The sequence below is a fragment of the Centruroides sculpturatus genome, unplaced genomic scaffold (assembly GCF_000671375.1).
Source record: "Centruroides sculpturatus isolate CEXI.00-Female unplaced genomic scaffold, Cexi_2.0 scaffold10, whole genome shotgun sequence".
Lineage (NCBI taxonomy): Eukaryota > Metazoa > Arthropoda > Arachnida > Scorpiones > Buthidae > Centruroides > Centruroides sculpturatus.
The window spans coordinates 1,456,387-1,474,278 of NW_019384396.1; the positions used below are offsets into that span (position 1 = coordinate 1,456,387).

At 32.3% G+C, this 17,892-nt stretch overlaps 1 protein-coding gene and 1 pseudogene across 1 annotated transcript in view; both read right to left on the minus strand.

Moving 5' to 3' along the window:
- Positions 1-1,435, minus strand: part of LOC111618431 (transmembrane and coiled-coil domain-containing protein 4-like) — a 45,290-nt gene extending 43,855 nt beyond the window's left edge. The window contains exons 1-2 of the mRNA XM_023359975.1: positions 1,356-1,435; positions 298-322 (exon numbers count right to left, since the gene is read on the minus strand). Of these exons, the coding sequence (XP_023215743.1) occupies positions 298-322; positions 1,356-1,391 (61 nt within the window). The 5' untranslated portion in view covers positions 1,392-1,435. The remainder of the gene's footprint in view (positions 1-297; positions 323-1,355) is intronic.
- Positions 1,436-8,282: 6,847 nt separating this feature from the next.
- On the minus strand, positions 8,283-17,130 carry LOC111618432 (annotated as a pseudogene).
- Between the last annotated feature and the right edge of the window lie 762 nt (positions 17,131-17,892).

A 17,892-nucleotide genomic window follows, 5' to 3' on the forward strand; every position in this document is an offset into this window, starting at 1 on the left:
AATTTTTGTGTTTATAATATGAATTTAAATAAATAAAATGAGTCCATAAAAATAAATAAGAACAGTAACAGTCAGAGAATATTAATTAGAAAATTTGGTATATTATTATACAATATGAAAATATGAAAATCATATTTTCATATTGTATAATAATATATCATTTGTATCAATGAAATCTTTGAAGTACATTTTTAAACACAAGTATAAAATTTTTATTACAGAAAACAATAATTAATATATTTAAAAAATAAAAAACAGTTGAAACAAACATTAAGAATTTAATGACATTTACTATACCTCTAATCCTATGATCCTGTATTAACTGTAAAAAATTTAATAAAAATATTTATATACATATTAGATCACATTATTTAAACTAAATTAAACTATATAATGAATCCATATATTAAAAAATTATTATAGTAATAGAAATAGTTATTATTTATTATGCTAACCATCTACTTTAAATATCTATTTACCATTCTATTGCTACACAAAGTATCGGATAAGGCACAACTCAAGTACTGTACCTCGAATCGCTGGAGATATCTATTTACCATTCAAAAAATTTTTAGTTATTAATAAATATGTCTAATATCATCTAATTATCATCATAAATTACTAACAAGTGTGCAAAATGCAATTCATCATTGTTACACTCTATTTAACTCATATTGACAATCAAGAATAAACTATGCATTCTGATTCTATTTGTTACTAAGTAAATACATTATAGACTAATAGTGCAACTTCAACCAAAATTTTTTCAGGCAGAATAACAATACTTAGACAGTCTATTAATTTTCTATAGAGAGAATTGATGGAAAACAGTAAGAATGAATAAATCTAACTGGAATGTAAAACTGTCAGTAGCATGAATATAAAAATCTATAGACATTGAATATAGACAGGTAACCTATCAAAATGACAACTATTAAATCTAACATAAAAAAGAATTATAAAATATTCCCACTTCAGTAGAATCTTCCTTTTCTTTCTGAGGTTCCAAAAATGAGAGGATTTTTTTTTTTATTGTAACATGATAAAGATAACTTTTATCATTAAAAGAAGCTATGAAGTATCATAATCAGTGTCAGTCAACACATGTAAAGTTCTTCGTAGATATTATTTCAAAGTATTAAATAATTTAATAAGTTACAAGTAATAACTTGAAGATATGCAACTTATTTCTAAGTCCAAATAGATTTTATTGATTAAGATAAGATTAGAATTATAAAAATGTTTACATTGTAAAATACAAATATTTAGTTTAATGCCATACAAATCTGTCATTTAAGCGACGAGTCAAAAAGAACAAACAGTTTCTTAAAGATCAAGATATTCGAAAGACATACTTTTGTTTGTTGATGTTTTTTCCATAATCTTTCCATTTATGACAGCTGTCGATGCCATCTCGTGTCTGATCAAATTTAAGAGTGCACTCTGGTGGTTGTTAATGGTGATTATATTTTTTCAATATTTTTTTGTTTTGTTATTAATTTTTATTTATTTTTTGAGAGTTTAAATTTTATAAAAATAGTAAAATTTTGAATACATATAGAAATGCCTATATTTTAAAAAAATATTCGTTAAAAATTATTTTAATAAAAGTACTGGAAACAGCAATATTATATAAGATAAAATGACTTTTTTCCTTCATTGAGATTATTTACCGCGATGCACTCTTCTTATAATAAAAAAATTATCGGATTTTAATGCACAAATTTATTTAGTAACGTGCGCTGTTTTTATATCATAAGAAAGCATTTGTCAAATGGCCACGGTTAGAGCTGGTGCTAGGATTCTTGGCGCTCTAATTCAAGAATTTACTGTATATGACGCCCTAGAATTGTCATTATTAAAATGTTTAGCATTAATTAATTATTTTTAACTGTAATTAAAAATAGGCATGATTTAAATAAGCAAAACATAAATAAAAAGACAGCTTAGTGAAAAGTAAATTCTTATTTTGTGTCCGAGATGCCCTGTCATTGGCACTCTTGTCATCAAGTGCCCCTCTGCCTTGCATATGCTGCTTAGTTCGTTCCTCCGTGAACACGCTAAAATACATTAGCTTTACACCAGATGGTCGAGGCAGTTAAGACGTTTGTCTACTGCTCTGAGACATTCGGGACCGAATCCGGGCGGTCGAAAAATCCCAGAAATATTTTCTATGTGATCTTCATCGAACCGTCTCTCAACGGCCACCCCATTGTGGGTTTGGTCGAACCGACAACGAGTACAATTAATAATTTTAATATATTTTTAAATGTTATTTAAAAAATGCTTTTATTGGTCATCTTATAGATATTTCAACCTGGGGAAAAGTGCAGTGTTTAAAAAAAATCCCGACTTAAAGTTAACAAGTTTAATACTCGAATTTCTCAAAATTTTATATGTCCGTAAATTTCCTATTATCGAGCTGTTTCTCAACAATCTGTTTACAGAATGATTACAAAATTGTATAGGTTTATGAATCTTTTGAATCTTTTGTCAAAGCGCCTCTTGCGTCCCAATCAGAATGCCAGTAACGTGCTGTATCGATAAAAGGATGTTGACGTGAGGTCATAATCAGGGTTGTGTTGGGCCAGAGTAACGTTGCGGCACTTCTCTTTTTTTTTGTAACGATTTTATCATAAGAAACAAAATACCAAATTTTTTCTAAATAAAGAACTGATTTGAATTATTTTGGTTATATATTCAAAATGTCCTACAGTGAAAATTGAAGATGTAATAAAGGTGTTTTTTAATTACAGTGACCAAAAGTTCCGATTTCTTGCGTATTTTATGTTATTATTATTTTTCTTTTGTTCGTTACTGCGAGCGTTCCGGTACTTCTATTTTTAGCAAAACACCACTAATTATAATGGCGTGTTGTGCTTGGTTGGTCCTTGACACTGGGGATCAGGGCTTAAGCTCTATTAGTCCCTATGTAGATCCGTCCTTGTACACAATACATGTATGTTGATTGGGTACCGCAAGCTTTCGATACAACCTGGCCGTGTTAAATGCTTCGAATGACGTCATGCGCGCGCACTTGTTTGCCGTGGCAAACCTCCATACGAGCAAGCGATCGAGTTCCCGCAAGCATCGCACTGACTTAAAACGGCTAGCCGATAGTTGCCAATGTAAATGCTAACACAACTGATAAAAGAGTTTACACGTTAGAATAAATTATTATTGCCATATTTGTCGTCGTATAAAAAGTATATTGACAGTTAATAGTCTCTTAAGCATGCGGCGCATGTTAAGCAAGCCCAGAGAATTCGCCCTGGTATCATGGATCCGGAAATGTTTCGTTTAAGTCGACATCGACCTATCGGAATGTTCGGTCTGGGACCCAAAGAACTTATAAAAATCGCGCGAAAAAAGGACGTGACTCTCTCGGTTCTCTGTTCCTTGGTTCGTAGTTCTTTGATCCTGAAGAGTGGTGCTTTACGGAGAGACCATCGGAAGGTTTTCCGTCAACCTGGGAATAACTTTCGCCCTCATGTCTCATCCTACTCTCCGAGGTTCACCTTTTCTCCAGAGACTTTCTCCCGAAGCTGTGCCGCACTCCCCGGAGCAGTCGATCGCAACGTCCGTCATCGAGGGATCGAAGGAGGAACTTCATACTGCATTCTGAACATCGAACTGTTGCGTGAACTTTTGACTTGTTCCCTGAGTGGTGCTTCGCCGAAAATTTGCGGAAACGTTGTAAGAAACTTTTTGTTATATAGTAAACGGGGTTAAATGATGGAGAACCTGTCATTCAGTCGGCAAACCTCACATATGTTTGCAAGAGTCTCGTACTTAATTGCAGCAAATGATCGCATTAGGATACATTAATATCTTACTGGATTGTTTTTTAATTTCGAAACAAAATATTTTCGGCAGGATGCTGATATATATAAGGAATTCATTCCCGAAGTTTTACCACATATTTTTGAAACTATTTTACAGGCAACAAGCATTTCAACTTTTTAATTAAACTAGAAATATTTTGAAAACATCAATAAATTTGTTCTTTATTTTATTCCATTTGTGGGGAGACTAAAAATATTATACGAAGTTTGAAGTAATATGAAATGCATTCACAGGAGCATAAATTAAAATTAGAATTGGGCGAATAACACTTTTCTCCAATTCGAATTTTAACCAGATCTTGAATATTCCAAACCCAGAACCTTATTTCGTTAATTATTTATTTAATATTTACAAAAATCAATTTACATCGTCTGTTAGTTGACAGTTTCTTCTACCTATACCATAACAACAAGACGGTGGTAGGTCATCATATTTATAAATACGAGTCCAATCAGTGTAATTACTNTTGAATATTCCAAACCCAGAACCTTATTTCGTTAATTATTTATTTAATATTTACAATATTACTTAATTTGTTTTATTTATTTCAATACATTAATCAAGTAAAACAAAAAGTATTTAAAAAATCCAGCAACGAGTTGCGTGACTTTCCTAGCAAAATACACTAACGTAAGACATTAACACAAAATTAAAATTGTCTATGGAGCCATCTGTTATAAGATTTTGTTGGTTGAAAAAAACACGAGAAGAAATTCCGTGGATGTGTGTTTGTGTTTAATGTCTCAGGATGAGGTAATGATTAAGAAGCGAAATTTGGCATGTAAAGCTTGTGTTTAAAAGCTAGTGCTATTAAATTTTGATCGTTATAGGTCGATGAAGTGGGGAAAGAAAGGGTCACGTGTCATATCTCGAATGGAATCGAACTTAAATTAATGAAGATTTTACTCGTTATTAGTATTTACAATTTTATTTTATAAAACTCGATCTCTGCTCTCAAAATTAAGCATTTTGCCATTTTATAATAATTAATAATATAAAAGTTACTTTTTAAAAAATTCCACGACAGATGGCGTCACAGACAATTTCAATTTTGTTCTGGTGTCTTACTTGTTAGTACTCGCCGAAAAAGTTGCTGAATTTTTATAACGTTTATTTTGATTTCATGGTGCATTGATCGACAAAGAGATGCGAATTCGTATATGTGGATGATGATACTAACGGCAAGCTGTCTCTTTGGACAAAAGGGAACGGAATATAAATCCTCCGAGCCTTACCTCCCCGTGGTGCTCTATCGATGGAAATCGAAGACCGCTGAGAACCAATCGATCAATCGGAATCAGTCATAGGTGGTGATGATGGTGGATGTAGAGATGATAACAAGGCATAGGGTCATTCCCCCCTTCGGGTCTCTACCTTGTCGTGATGGGGGCTTGGTGAGCTATGCTGCATGGTCTCTGGAGTTCTTTTATCCGACCGCTGCAGCCGGGTCCAATTAACGAGTAAGAGAGACATACGCCAATACCAAGGTGAGAGGAATCGTAGCGTTCGGCATACACCCTCTCCTCTTAAACCAAAGCATCCAGAAGTTTTTAAAAGAACTGAAGATATGGTTTATGTGGAACTACTGCAGTCATCATTCCTGAAGGGCTGTATCTGTTCCCATTTGTCAGATCAGATTCAGGATTTTCTACTAGAGGTCGACAAATCTGAATCTTCGATCGATTGAACTTCGCATCTGTGGGCTCTAACAAAGTGCTACTCACTCAAACTGTGATTCTAGTCAGCCAACAAGAGATTTCATTTAGTTTTATATGTTACGTTAATAAAATATTTCTAAAATGTCTTTATAAGCCTTTTTAAAAACATTTTTGACATTTTTCTCGACATGTTTTCCAATTGTGTGGTATCAGTCAGGTGGAAAATCCAATTGTCCCTACACGGTCGTCGTAACTTTGTGTGTTCGCGTTAATGACATCATTCGTACTATTCTTAATGTCCTTTTTTTTCTCTTAGATGGGATGCATTATGGTGAACTAAAACAATTAATTTTGTTAATATTGATGAATGCGTACGTGTTTCTTAATAAGATCGGTCTTAAACGGAAGGAATGTACGGAAGTAAAAAATTATTCGTAAGGGGCTGTTTATAAATTAGCCTACGTCTGCATTTTTCTTGAAATTTTTATTCCCTCCCCTCTTGTCCCAGTTTTTCCAAATTTCCATAACCCCTTCTTCTCTTCAGACGTTCAACAAAACTCAGTCTCCCTTAAAATATTTATCACTTTATGAATAACAAATACTGTAAAAAAATTAACGAAATGAATCGGAAATTCAACTCTTTCCCTCGCCCTTGTTCGATTTATTAAAACTCCCTCCCTCCCTCCCTGTGGACGTCATTTATGGACAGCCTTCTAAACGGTTGATAAATCCATAACTTTATATTGCAAGCATTTTTTTGTCGTCTCCTTTCGTTCTGTCTGTCCGCTCAAGTGTACTGTACACTTACTTTAAGTATGATCCTTTGGTTGTGCACGCAATCTCCAGCACATGACGTTAAAAAGTTAATGCTTTTTCTATGGAAAAAAACCTTTCTAGAAATTCTCGAATCGAAATTAACGTATTTATTAACATATGGTCTAGAATTTAGAAAATTTTTCTCTTTAATNGACCGGACTCATTGTGTTATATAATGATAAAGTTTGATAAATTACATCCATAAAGACATGGTAGAACATATTCTTTACTCATAACTATTATTTTACAAATATAATTACTGTATTTTAAAATTAAGCTTGTTCATTTACATCGCAAAAAAAAGTAAATTAGAAATTTTATCGATTATTACTCAAACTCTACGATATTTTAAAGTCGTGGAAAATTTGTGAAAAAAAAAATTAACGTATTCGTTATGATTAATGCTACTTGTCCTTTGTTATAATTATTATAGAAAACGTTTACGAAAATTTTACTTTTATTTAAGGACTTGTTATACACAAATCAGATTTGTATTGAAATAAACATCTGAATAATGATTGTCGTCCTCTAGTTTTTGTGCACACTTTGGTATAACAAGTTTTTAAATAAAAATAAAGTTCTCGTAAACGTTTTCTATAATATTAACGCATTGGATTTTCAAAATTCTGAACCGTACGTTAATAGAAGAATTAAATAAGGAATCTAATGCAAAAAGCTATTTGATTTGTGTAGTTCCGCTTTCTAGAATTTTTAGAAAAAGATTTTCCCATAGAAAAAGCATTAAATTTTTAACACCTTCTGCTGGAGATCTCATGCATAACCACAAAAGTTACAATCAGCCTTAAAGACAGCAAAATAGTTCATCTATTCATCGGTAGTAGTTCACATCACATTACTAGTCATACGAATACTGAAATAGGATAAAAGCTCGAATTTAGAAATATGAGTTCAAATTTTGATTTTAATTTATTGAAATTATTAAAAATAACTTACAAAATAAATTGATATAGATAATTTAGCACAATATTGTATCTACATAACTCGAAATCTAGGTCTTATCTAAGCGAGGTTTTATTATTTTATTATCTTTAAACTATATTAGATAAAAAGCCATACAATTTCATTCATTTTTATAGCGAAATAATTTATTAAATACGAGAGAAACATTTCATTACTAACTTTAATCTAAATCAATTCAAAGTAATTCCAACTGTAGATGAGAATATTCAAATCGATAAGTGAAATCGATTCTTAAAAGCGAGGACTTGTGGTAGGTATTCAAAGTTTTCAGATGTGATCCTTATAAGCCCAAACGGCAGCGAATAAGCCAATTTGAAAACTAATATCTAGCATTTCACTTTGCCGTTGGAAATTCTAATCTCATTGCAGTAATACAAAGACCAAATATTGTTTGTGATCTGACTTCTTAAAGAATTTTAATACTCTATGTGAAAGTAAAACAATTAACTTACATATTCTGAATTTAAAATTTATATTACTGATTATAGAACTAAAGTCCTGAAAACGTTCCAATTAAATGATATCTGACTTGAAAAGGGGTTTGAATTTGTTCTTGATTAATAATATATAAGTAAATTATGTTTATTTCATAACAGAAAAAGCACATTTGTATTGAAATGATTCATTTATTTAAAGGCTGTCACACATCTGAAACAGTACTTTATAGATTCAGAGACGGCAAACAAATATTTACATATATATCAACCAAATTTTTAAATCTTTTCAAGTACTTTTAGAGATTAGAATAATTGCTATGGCCACAATCCCAATAATAATTACATGTAATTCGAAAAAATAACTTGAGACAGATGCGAAACTTATCTAAGCATCCATGTTAATATATCTGATGTTATGAGAACATAACATCAGACCATAACCCAAAACATAAACCACCTGAAGAGTTGGTCAATGTTTTGTATAGAGACCGGACTCATTGTGTTATATAATGATAAAGTTTGATAAATTACATCCATAAAGACATGGTAGAACATATTCTTTACTCATAACTATTATTTTACAAATATAATTACTGTATTTTAAAATTAAGCTTGTTCATTTACATCGCAAAAAAAGTAAATTAGAAATTTTATCGATTATTACTCAAACTCTACGATATTTTAAATAATTATTTAATTACATATAATTACTTTACATCAGTTACTATTATAAATACTTATTCAAACTTTTAAAGTAAATACTTGAATAGTTTTATAAACAATTAACATGAATCTATATAATAGTATAAAAGGGATTTATGGCTTATTTCCACCTCCAAAATTAGCGAAAGGGGCAAAAATAGGCCATTTGATATGCTTATCTGAATTCATATAATTACGTATAGCATCCAAATTTTCAAATCTTTCCAGATACTTCAGAAGATTAGAATACTTATCCAAACAATCTTTTTGGAAGAATCGTAGAAAATCCAATATTTCGTAGGCCATAAAGTCTACGTAAGTCAGTCGATCTGCAACCATCCATGAACGTCCACCAAGAAATTCACTAAGAAGACGGAGATATACAGGCAAATTCGATAGAAATCTTTGTTTATCATTAACAAAATCTTGACTATAATAACTGATCCTCATTAACCAGTTACGTATGTCTAAAAGCTGTTGTTCAACCAAGTCTTGGCTAATTATATCTTGTTCTTCTGTTGCTATTAATCCATGTTTTCTTCCCAAATAGCGTAAAATTGTGGTACTTTGAGTCAATTTAACATTTTCGTCGATGTAATAAGGAAGATTTGGAAAACTTAAATTTAAGCTAAATTTATCTCTCATCCATTCCTCATAACTGGTATATCGTTTGTCTTCGTATTCGGTTCCAGTATAATGCAATAAATATCTAATTTGTTCACCCAAACCACGAATATTCCAGTATCCTAAAATAGGTGCCATATCGTCGTTTCACTGTGAATGAATTACATATCACACATCGGTTTTATCTATTTAGAGGAGTTTAGTTTACATTAGATAAAAGTTTATTTATCAGCAAACAGATGACCTAAATGTTAAAATAAATTGTAAATATTTTAGAAACAGGTTCGAAAATGTTGATTAATTCTAAATTAAATACCGATTTATGAAAGATTTTTAAAAATTAAAAGAATTTGTTTAATTAAAAATTAGTGTTATTACTAAATAATTGCGAAATACAGATTAAAGTTTAAACTGTATCTGTTCTATTGTCTATTGTTATTCAGTAATAAATTAACATTGTGTTCTGTATCAAGGTTGCTGTATCAGTGTTTGTATATTACACAATGTTTCTATCCTTTGAATATAACATTAGTTCAATGAAACGATAATGGTTCTAAAGTGCTGCTTTCCATATCTACATGTACACAATGACAAGCATTTCCCGTAGTTACAACATTGTATTTCTAGCGTTTTTGTATATATTCCCTATAAATACTATTTTAACACAGTAAACACCAATATTGTTTACAAATAATATGAACGTAATGTTTCCTTTTGTTGATAATTATGTAGTTTTATATGCCTATAATTATTCTAAAACTGTTACAATGGATTCAATTGTGTTTGTGGAGTTGGATTGGATGGTGTTAACACCAGTTACCAATAACTATACCTCAAGTCAACATATTTAACAACAGCTGGCTTTAATACTGCCCATTACGGTTTGACTCTCAATAGGGTCGACCAGCGTGACTGAAGAATAAATAGAAAAGAATGATCTGTTATCCCACGAAAAAAAAACAAAAATCCAAATCGGATTCGAATTTGGATACATCACAATGGTAGAAGGAATGAATTATTTTTTCATTATTTATGTAAAAGAATGCAACATTATAACACTAATTTAAATTTTACTTTATAATAATTTATCTTATTATTTCTCACATTTAAAAAAAATTATTAAATAATCTATTTTAAAATCATAGAAATGAGCTTACCATTTACTTACAGAATATATGAGTTTACTATACTGTACAGATATGAACATTTACAATTGTTTCTGAAATTGTAAAATAATAATAATAATAATAAAAACAAGTATAACCTGTTTTCTTCTTTCTTGTATTTTAAAAAAATTGTTTTACTTTTAAAAAAAATAAATACTTCCTTCCAACGAAACTGTCTTTCATAATCAAAGTTCTCTGAATAATGACTTGTTTTTTAACTTTGAAAATATAAAGTTGTTGCAGGATTTTCCGTTCAAGGCTAATTTTAACCTCTCCTTATGCCTGCAATCTCCAGCAGATGTAGTTAATGGTTTTTTTCGAAATCCCTTTCCTAAATCATTAAATTTTTACTGTCATTCTTTTTTCGAGAATTTTTGTAAAAGGATTTTCCCTATAGAAAAATATGGGGAAAATCTTTTTCCAAAAAATTTCGCAAATATCATTAAATTTTTGTCGCCATTTGCTGGAAAACGCGTGCATAACCAAAAGGTCAATCAGCCTCAACTCTGTGAATTATTAATACAATAAAATTAAAATTTTAGGCAATAATTATTTAATTTATATTTAAACATTCTAGAACTGTTATAATGTAACCTAAATTTAATAAGATAAATAAATATATTTAAGTTGTAAATTCAATAAATTTTATCGATTTAAAATACTTGAAAGAGCACTATTTGTAATTTATTGCATTCATATTTCACTTATTTTATTAAATTAATAAGCTATACGGTTCGGACAAATATTGTGGACCGCTATTATGCAAATTAGCTGCTAGAAGTCGGAGTTAACACAGATCTTAAAGATCCCAGATGAGAAACATTTATCTGGTATGTTGCAAGATCGATTTATGTTTTATTACTGACTGAAGCGATCTTGCACACGAACACATGAAAATATACAGTGTACATACACGCGTATATACAATATATTAATGTTTAAAATAAATTTATGTAATGAAATTCGTACTATACATAGTTTATAATTAATGACTATGAAACTGTAATTAGATTAGTGAGAGAAGTTTTGATTTGACACAGGTAATTCTTATTGATACCTCTAGTGTTGACCTGAAAAGTAACTAGTGCTGTGCAATGTTGCAAACAGAAAACAAAATTTGCAATCAGACGTCTGGGAATAAGTCACATTAGATGAAAAGGGTGAAAAGGCGCAGCATCTGTGCATTTTCATCAATAAATTCAATAATCACAACTTTCATCTGTTGAAAATGACTGTAATACAGCAAAAAAATAGCTACAGACAGTATTTACAAAACATGCTGTTTGAGGAAATGTGCTGTGTGAACATTTCCAAACCAAGGCTGAGAAGAAACTGAAAGAGCGGAGGAAAGTTTTGGAAGAAAGAGGCATGAGGATTAGCAGAACTAAAACAGCTTATATGACTCTGAATGGCAGGGACGAGTGCAATATTAAAATCCAAAATGTGCCGCTTCCTGTGGTTTCGAGTTTTAAGTATCTTGGAGCCTTTGTCGAGATGGGGAAGGAGGATTGAACTCGGAAGTGCAACATAGAATTCAATGTGGATGGTTAAACGGGAGGAAGTTGATCGGTGTGTTACGTGACAAGAAAGTTATCTGCAAACTGAAAGGTAAATTGTACAAATCGATTGTTAGACATACAATGTTGTATGGGGCTGAGACATTGGCAATCACAAGAGCCCAAGAAAGAAAGATGGAGGTGGCGGAGATGAGAATGTTAAGATGAATGTGTGGAGTGGCAAGGAAGAATAGAATAAGGAATGAGTTTATTAGAGGTTCTGTTAATGTGAGCTCCTTGAGCAAAAAAAAATGCAAGAATGCAGGTTGAGGTGGTTTGACTACGTAGATCGAAGAAGTGACAATTACGTTGGAAAGAAGATCGGAAAGCTGGTAGTAAAAGAAAGAGGAAAAAAGAAAGACCATAGATGCGTTGGAAAGATAAGGTGGAAGAAGACTTGAATCAGAAGGGACTTAAGAGAAAAGAAGCCTTTGATAGGGAGAAATGGAGAAAACGTATTAGAAAAGGAAACGCTGACCCCATACAAACATGGGAAAGGGCGAAGATAAAGAAAGAAGAAAGATAGCATTTACAAAATATATAATACGTGGACAACTTTTAAAATGCTGAGAAATATTTTTTGCATTTTGTATCTTTACGAATATGCCTCGTATTACGATAAAAAATAATATTTTATTAGCCGCCCATAGAAAAGGCTATAATTTCTTTTTATTATTTTACTACCGAACTATTTTGTCATACCATACCTTCTGGATTTTCGTTCGATGGCATTCTGGGTGTTTTGTTTTGTATGAATACTCTATATAGCCTTCGATTTTCTTTTTGTCTATCTCTGTTTAGTTGTCTTCGTCGCTCTCTATCTTGTTCGCTTTCCTGTTCACTTCTTGTTCTTTACCTCTCTCGGTTCATTTCTTTTCGTTTTTCTCTTTCTTCTGCAGTTTCATTTCTTCGTCTATTTTGTTTCCGAATTTTATTTCTAATTCCCTGTTTTTTCTATTTGTAGAATTTTTTCTTCATTCATTTTCTGTTCTGTCAGTATTAATGAGATTTCGCAATTTATTGTTAATATTGATAAAGTGTGAAATAATTTTTAAATCAAAAAGATGTATCTAAGCAATTATAAAAATTATACTAAAATTTACAAATAAAGCAAATTAAAATTTTTAATACTTCTCAAAATATTAAATACTGTATTACATTAAAATAAGCATTATTATAGTAGCATACATATATCATAAAATGCAAGAAATATTTTACATCAGAAAAATTGTTAAAATGTAGTAAAGTCATATTAAAGTCTGATCAAGTCATATTAAACATGGATATTTTTGTAAAAAGTTAAATAACAAATATATAACAAAGTTTACATAAACTTTGTATAGGAAACAATAGATTTGCTACTGTACTAAAGACACTATTCGATTGTTAAGATTTTTAGAATTTATTTTTAATCTAAGAATTAAATACTTTTCACAATTATTTCATGTAAATTGTGACAATTAGGAATGTGAAATATTTTAAATTCTTTCATTTTAGTTTTAACAAATATAGTATCTTTAAATTTTGTTTTGACATAATTTCGTAATACTTTTTAAATGTTTTTTTAATTGAACGATGAAATTAAATGTCTCTTAATTGCAGAAAAACAGAGTATTTTCTCTAAAACATTTGATTGTTGGATGCATTTTTTGTGCGTTTTATTTTATTTTATTTATTATTTATATCGTTATTGTATTAGTTTATTTAATATATTTTATTTTATTACTTATTTGTTAATTTATCTAATATTTTCGTTTTAAATTTAAATGTAAAACGTTCGGACGTTTGGTCGTTACAATGTTAAATTTTTAAAAATACATTCGAATTCAGTTACACCTGAAGGTGGCCTATTCTATTAGGTTGAAAATGTTAGTGTTTCGTTAATAAAACATTTCTCAGCAACAGAAGGTGTTTGATGGTTTATTAAGATTCTTAATCTAACAAAAATGGAGCCCCATTGAACTTCAATAAGCCCCAGGGCCCGAAAAACCAGATCAGCCCCTACCAGATAAGGACTACGAATTTCATTGTACGCGTATTTCGAATGATCCGAACTAAAATGCATGCAAAATCCGATTCTCTTGACTTCGAATTATCTGATATCAAAAGGTTACATTTACCTTAGGTAGCCAACATGGCCGCGCTTAAAACTGTTTGTGGTCCAGACGGACTCCTCCCGGAGGGGACCCGCCGGCTTATGCCAAACGTCACTAGTTATTGATTCACGATAGTTCTTGAACAAAATAAAAAAAAGGAAACGTCTACTAAAAATATAGTTAATCTAATGGAAACGGAACTTAACCGAAGCGCCGCCATTTTGGCTACATCTCGTGATGTGTCGCCCGTAGGGGTATGGTTCATTAGACATTATTTGATTGCACAAGGGGGTCTACAAATTGGGCGGTTCCCGTCTTTCTCAGGGAACACTAGAATACTACCTTCTAGAGCCAAATTTAATAGTAAGTTATAATTATTATCACCAAAATTATAGCTCGAGGTTATATGACAGTTGGAGAATTATTGCGCTTGCGTTTATAAAATTCAAATAACATATTAAAAATTAAAAAAATCAATAACAATTAAATGAAATAGAATGTCGTGAGTGTGATTTAAAATCCTCGATATAGCGCGCTCTTAAATAGCACCCTCCTCCTTAAAAGCCAATGAATATTGCCAATGGAGTTTCCTCATAATATACTGTATTATAGAATCTTTCAGTATGTGTGAATGACTAAATGCATGATTTTTTTTTATTGCAAAAGACATTGGGCCCGTTTCCGTGTCAAGCAGAAAAATTAAGCAAGCCAATGACGTCGTTCGTTTCATATGAAACCAGGGCCGTGCGGTAGATTTTCTCAGTATGATGCAAGTCTTCGAAATGCCTCCTTTCAAATGTTTTTTATTCCATTTTTACGGTGCCGCCCGATGCGGCCGCTTCTCTGTACCATAGCACGGCGCGGCCCTGTATGAAATGATCTATGTCATTGGTTTGCTTACTTAGCTGCTTGACAAGGAAACGCTCCCATTATTATCACTTTCAATCGCCCAAACTGAAACTTGCATGTCAACCTAATTATTTAATTGTTATACTTAATTGTTATTGCTTCAAATAGGTTTAGTGTCAGCTTTAGAGACTAATAAATAGTGGCACTATGAAAATTTAAATACATCAATAATTTTAATAAATTTTCTATGTATAAAACCATTTTTTATATTAAAAAAAACATTTACGAAACTTTTTTTATAAATAAGATTGATATCTTATTTGTATCGATCGTAGCGACATCCAACAGACATTAATGACTTTATATTATAACAGGAGTGTTTAAAAATTTCTCGTGACGTTAAAATCTTTAATATTCAGAAATTTTGTAATTTCTTATTGTATGTCTTAAAAACAAATTAAAACGTCGTGAAAAGTTCTGATTTACTGATATATAAAATTTAATGAAAAATATCTGGCGCCATCTGTTGCTAACAATATTTATGAGTTATATTAATAAAAGAAATTAATAAATTACACTGGACGACAAAAAAAATAATGCACCATGAAGGACTTGTTGGATTTGAATAAAAATTGGTATATGACATCGTCATTGCTAGACAGATATTTGATTGCAACCATAAAACAAAAACATACTTTATTGTGCAGTAATATGCAATACAGTGCAGGTACTAATATCCTGTTGGGCCGCTCTAGCGCGGACACAAGCTGTGATACGCCTCAGCATGGAGCCATAAAGGTCACGAATAATGTTCTGAAGCATATCTATCCATGCATCATGCAATTGGGACTCAAGATGCGTCATATCCTGTGGCTGTCACAGCTGGCGACCCAAGTGGTCCCACACATGTTTGATTAATGATAAATCTGGAGACCGTGCAAGCCAAGGAAGTGTGACAACGTTACATAGGCATGCTTGGGAGATTGCTGCAGTGTGTGGCCGGGCATTATCCTGCTGGAATATGCCTGTCGGAAGCCCTGCCATGAGGGGCAACACATGTGGCTGGAGGATGTATTGCACATATCGTTGGGCTGTGAGGGTAGTATGCATGACAACTAGAGGTGTCCTACTGTTGTATGTTATGGCTCCCCACACCATAACACTGGGGGTTGGGCCCGTGTGCCGCTCCACAGTATAGGCCGGGTTGACACCTTGACCAGCGGGCCGCCATACTCTCACACAGCCATCGTGAGCCCCCAAACAAAAGTGGGATTTGTCACTGAACACAATACGCTGCCAGTCGGTAGCGGTCCACGATTGTCATGCACAACACCACTGCAGACGGAGGCATCGGTGGGTGGCTGTTAACGGTAGAACACATACTGGGCGTCGGGAGATCAATCCGCCTTCTGCTAAGCGCCTGGAAATGGTGCGGCTGGATACACGGTTCCGTAATACAGGTGCCACCGCTGCATGAATGGTAGATGATGAAGTTGTAGGCACTGTTTGTGCTTGACATACAATGAGATGATCCTCCCTTCTGGTGGTCTGTCGATAGCGTCCGGAACCTGTTTGCCGTTCGTGTGTACCCCCTACTTACCCACTGCTCATAACACATCCTAACAGTTCTATCAGAACGGTTCAGATGGCGGCCAATCCGGCGGTATGACCATCCTCCTCCTCTCAATCCAACGATGCGACCTCTCTCAAACTCACTTAACTGAGTGTAAGGCTGTCAAATGCGTCGTAGAGGCATGTCTGTCACTCAATGAAGTCAAAACCATGAATAAAAGCACAGAACATATGCACAAGTTGTCACAGCGTGCACCTTTATACCAGGCAGCGGAAACATTTTTTCCCCTCTGGTGGCGATATAACACAAGAACCTACCCTCAAAAGCTAATCATTTACATATCTAGCTAAGATGATGCAACATATCAATTTTTATTCAAATCCAACAAGTCCTTCATGGTGCGTTATTTTTTTTGTCGTCCAGTGTATTTACAAGTTACAACATTAATGACGGGATAAGAAATAAAACTCGTCAGTCGTTCGGTAAAATCGGTAATTTTGTTTAAGTTAAAAAAAAATAATAACTTAATGGTGAGCAAAACCTTATCCAAAACGATGAAATAAAAGAATAATAACAACAGTAATTGTTCTTTCTTAAAATCATGCAAACTTTATCAAACTAAAATTTCTTCTACCACAACTTTAACTGAATGAATTCGAAATATAAATTTTTAAATTCTCACCGTTTTATCCCACCAATGGCCAAGCTGTCTTCGTACCCTAAACACTGGGAGTTCGGTCGTGGGTTAGCGCCTCGCTCGGACAGGCTGGCTGGCCAAGTGGAGTTTTCCGGGTTTTCTTCACATCTGTAACCCTAAATAGGGGCCAGTTTCCCTTAAAAAAAAAACCTTCTCCCTAGGCAGATCGCCCAAGTGTTGTGTTGCCATAACTTAACAAACAAACTCACTGTTTTGTCAATCTTTGAATTTGGGCGTGTATCATCGGAAAAATTTATATATTTATAATAACATAGTCCATAGTCCATCACGAATAACTTCATCTAGTGAATTCTATCAATCCCCTAATTTCGATTCACTTGTAATAAAATCATTTACTTCCGGTGCTTGGACCGCTGTCCAGCCTGAAGATTCATAAGTAATAAGAAAAAGAATTATTTTCGCTCATCGATAAGTTTCTATAATAAGTGATCGATTCTACCGAAAGATAAAGAGACAAAAACGAAGGCAATTTTGAATTTGAACAGTTGCCATAGAAAGACCACCAGCGTTCTACCAGTAAAAAGCGTTTGAGTACAGATGACGATATGCAGACGGGATATCATATTATTAGATTTCATTACGGTATTTTTTTAATTACTAAATAAAATTTTATTAAGAAACAGACATCTATTTATATCCATACGAACAGTTAAATACAATTTGGAATCGTACAATTGAACAAACTGGAATCAACCAATGAGAAAATGTCAAACTTTGTTACGTGGATACACCATAATAATTTCAATTTTCACAATTAATCTATATTCTTATCATTCTTCAATCTACTTGCTATTTCGATTGAATTCTTACTAATGTATTTTAAAAATTTACATTTTATCGGTATTTTTTTTACGCTAAATAATTAATTAT